This window comes from Otolemur garnettii, unplaced genomic scaffold (genome assembly GCF_000181295.1).
Source record: "Otolemur garnettii isolate 467f Iridium unplaced genomic scaffold, OtoGar3 scaffold00014, whole genome shotgun sequence".
NCBI lineage: Eukaryota > Metazoa > Chordata > Mammalia > Primates > Galagidae > Otolemur > Otolemur garnettii.
In genome coordinates this window covers 31,272,401-31,276,486 of record NW_003852409.1, presented here as the reverse complement: position 1 = coordinate 31,276,486, position 4,086 = coordinate 31,272,401, and the positions used below count along the sequence as shown (strand labels likewise).

The 4,086-nt window shown below is 42.4% G+C and overlaps 1 protein-coding gene across 1 annotated transcript in view; it reads right to left on the bottom strand.

Moving 5' to 3' along the window:
• Positions 1-1,404: 1,404 nt before the first annotated feature.
• The window catches only part of GLE1 (GLE1, RNA export mediator), a 55,057-nt gene continuing 52,375 nt past the window's right edge, over positions 1,405-4,086 (bottom strand). Inside the window, exons 15-16 of the mRNA XM_003785353.3 lie at positions 2,468-2,531; positions 1,405-1,724 (exon numbers count right to left, since the gene is read on the bottom strand). Coding sequence (XP_003785401.1) covers positions 1,656-1,724; positions 2,468-2,531 — 133 coding nt within the window. The 3' untranslated portion in view covers positions 1,405-1,655. The remainder of the gene's footprint in view (positions 1,725-2,467; positions 2,532-4,086) is intronic.

Below are 4,086 nucleotides of genomic sequence, written 5' to 3'. Positions count from 1 at the left end.
GGGAGGCTGAGGCAAGAGAATTGCTTGATCCCAAGAGTTTGAGGTTGTTGTGAGCCGTGATGCCACAGCACTCTACCAAGGGTGACAAAATGAGACTCTGTCTCAAAAAAACAAAAAACAAAAGAAGAAACACATACCACTCTATACTTCTAGACTGGATACCACCATGCCCCTAATGATTTACATAGCTCAAGGTACAGGAAATTGATCATACTAAACCAATTAGAGATCAGCTTTGTGTTTTTTTTAAATCAAGCTTTATTACTTATTTTTTTCACCATAGTCAATAATTCATAGAAAGGGTCACTTCAAGCCACCCAAGAGTACCAGTAAACACTCCTCCACCCAACAACATTTAGCACAGAGGAATAGATCCCTGGTAGCTTCTTTGCAGTAAAAAAAGAGAATGAATGTTTCCATTAAACAAATCTCAATCTTATCTCAATAGTCAAGCTCTGGATTTCTGCAGTGGCCACAGTCAGGCAAATTTACCATCATTCATTACTCAGAACATACAAAAGATTTTAAAGCAGTTCTCAATTCCTCTCTAACATCTTTATTTAAGCCCTATTAATTGCTCATGGATGCTCTCAGCTCATGTGTAATGTTGAAAGCCCCATCTCAGCCCATCTTAATTCAAACTGAAAAAGATGAAACTCTACCTGCCCCTATCCCAATCCACTCATCTTTTTATTTTTTTTTGATACAGTCTTACTTGTTATACTTAGTAGAATGCTGTCGGGTCATAGCTCACAGCAACCTCAAACTCTTGGGATCAAGCGATTCTCTTGTCTCACCCTCCCAAGTATCTGGGACTACAGACAGCTGCCACAACACCCAGCTATTTCTAGAGATGGGGTCTCACTCTTGCTCAGTCTGGTCTTGAACCTGTGAGCTAACTAAGGCAATCTACCCACCTCGGCCTCCCAGAGTGCTAGGATGACAGGTGTGAGCCACTTTTCCCGGCCCCTAGTCCATGCCAGCCATGAAGAGACCAAATTACAAATCAAGACGACGAAGACTGCTCCTTAGTTCAATGTCACCTGTGTTTCTAGTCCTACTTCCAGACACTAAGGTGTCCCTGATGCCATCTGGGGCTTAATCTATTTGTTCATGGCACATTTCCTCTGCATTTAGAACTTTCACAAGCTGTGAAAGGCAAAACATAACTCAGACTTGCATAAAGATTTGGGCTCAACTACTAAATGATACTCAGAGGGAACCTTATGAATTTGTACTTTTTCTGAGAATTCACCTGAATGGGGTGGGTGGATGGATGGTGAAAGTGGCAAGCTAGCTCTAGTTCACAGCGAAAAGGTTAAAATATTACCAACTTTCTGAAAGATACTAGAGACAAAAGAAATAAAAGGATGAGACTTGTCATTAAGCACCTTTTCTCATTACTTTCCCAAGAGTAAGAAAGGCCAATTCCATTTACTCTACCGTGTAGATCACTTTGGGAGGTATCTCAGTCACTAACACACCTCCAAGACTTTGTGTCTCATGAAAATCTCCCCTTAGTCACATGGTATAAATACGTAAAAATATCGGCAAATTTGTAAATGTGACATGACTTCTCCTATAGACAGCGATCTTCTGTTGCTTTATTATTGCCTCTTTGCAATATAACGGTGATAGTGAGGGATGAAGTGGCATCAGGAGCGCCAGAAGGACGAAGTCAGAAAACCCTTGGGGACAGGAATCTCCTTGCGTTGCAAACATTTCTGGTCAGGGAAAAATGAAAAAAAAAACAAAACAAAATGAGTTTCTGGTAACAGTGTTTTTGATACCTAATGCTTAAAAGAAATTTTGAGGGACAAGTTTAAGTCCTATGGAATGGTGGACAAAGAAGGAAAAGAGACCAATGGTTCTGTAAAAGATGTCTAATTCTGCATAAATGCAGCAGAGAATAAGTGAAGTGCAGTGATTTATGCCTGTCCCACCCTTGTCTCTCTAAAGCCAGGCCTCACCTTTCACCAGTGCTATTTTCCCAGTTAAGTTCCTGGGAGCTGAACCTCAGTAGGCTATCTTGGAGTTCTAAATTACTTGTCAAAATTAACCTCTGAATATTTCTTGGCACTTGGAAATAGGTTAAGAGTCCAACTAAAGAGCAGTTTGTTCTTATGAAAGAAAGTGACCTCAATAACTAGCATCCCAAACATGAGACGGAGAAAAAAACTTTGGCCAACATGCAAAAAATGTACTGGTGAGAGAAGATTCGTTAAATGAATTTTATTTATCTCTTAGGACTGCTTCCTCACAGGCAAAATGGAGAATGGCAAGTAGGAAGAAGACAAAATGGCAGGCCTCACTCCAAAGGTTAAAAGGGAGTTAGGAACAAAAAGCAGAGTTCAGAAAAACTAAGAGTTAGAGACAGCAATCAGCATCCAGAAGTCAAGACTTGTCAGACACCGGCACATGCCAGGCCAACAACAGTGTGGGATGTGCTAATCTAAGGACATCTTACCTCCAAGAACTGCTTGAGGCGTATGAAGGAACCCATCTGTCCTGCACTTGTGATGGCTTCAATTCTACATGGAGAGGAAAGACACATGAATCACACCTATGACACATACCTATCTTTTGAAGAGGAGTTAGGTACATTGTTGATCTGGAGTAAGGGGGAGCATCAAATGACTCATAGATGTCTTCTAAACTAAAGTGCTATTGCTCTTCCAAATGGTCCTAACCTTCTTATCAAAGAAGGGATCAAGGAGGGGAGAGCAATGTTCTTTCCAAGGTCTTTGTGATCAGGTGGGATGGGTTTTGCTAAGGCCTTCTCCTGACTTGACATGCCAATGAATTGAGAGGAAAGAGAAAGGTACTCGGACGTAAATGCCACACCAGAGTCAAGCAAAATGACTGTTAAATCATCTCCTCCAGTTGATTTAATGAGGACTTCACTTCTTTATATAATTTATAAATACATGTAATCACCACACCAGATTTTCTGGAGGAGTTTAGAAAAGAATAGGTGGGTGTCGCCTGTGGCTTAGTGGGTAGGGCACTGGCCCCATATACCAAGGGTGGTGGATTCAAACCCAGCCCCGGACAAACTGCAACAAAAACAATAACAAAAGAATAGGTAAAAAATTGACAGATATCTTAATCCAAGACCTCTCTAATTCATGTTTTTGTTTAGCCAGTGATATGTAAAAGAGACTGTCATTAGAGTTTAAAAGCATTTATTCAAATATCAAGGAGGAAAGGACAGGAATAGGAAGATATAATAATTAATACAAATGTTCTGAAATTTTTTTTTTTTTTAGAGACAAGAGTCTCACTTTGTTGCCCTTGGTAGAGTGCCATGGTGTCACAGCTCACAGCAACGTCCAGCTCTTGGGCTTAGATAATTCTCTTGCCTCAGCCTCCCAAGTAGCTAGGACTACAGGTGCCCGTGACAACGCTCGGCTATTTTTTTTGTTGCAGTTTGGCCAGGGCTGGGTTTGAACCCACCACCCTTGGTATATGGGGCCAGCGCACTACTCATTGAGCCACAGGCACCGCCCCTGAAATTTTTAAAAAATTTTTGTAGGGGGGCAGGCGTGGTAGCTCACGCCTGTAATCCTAGCACTCTGGGAAGCCAAGGTGGGTGGACTGCCTGAGCTCACAGGTTCGAGATTGTAGTCCCAGTTACTAGAGAAGCTGTGGCAAGAGAATCACTTGAGCCTAAGAGTTTGAAGTTGCAGTGAGCTATGACAACATGCACTACCAGGGCCAACAAAGTGAGACTCTGTCCTCCCCAGAAAAATTTTTTGTAGGGCCAGGTGTGTGCTCATGCCTATAATCCTAGCACTGTGGGAGGCTAAGGTAGGTTCAAGACCAGCCTGAGCAAAAGCAAGACTCCTCTAAAAATAGTCCAGTGTTGTGGCAGGCTCTTATCCTCCCAGTTATGCAGGAGGCTAAGGCAAAAGACTCACTGGAAGCCAAGAGTATTTTGGTTTTTTGTTTTTTTTTTTCCAGATGGAGCCTCAAGCTATCCCCCTGGGTGTAGAGTGCCATGGCATCACAGCTCACAGCAACCTCCAACTCCTGGGCTTAAGCGAGTCTCCTGCCTCAGCCTCCCAAGTAGCTGGGACTACAGGC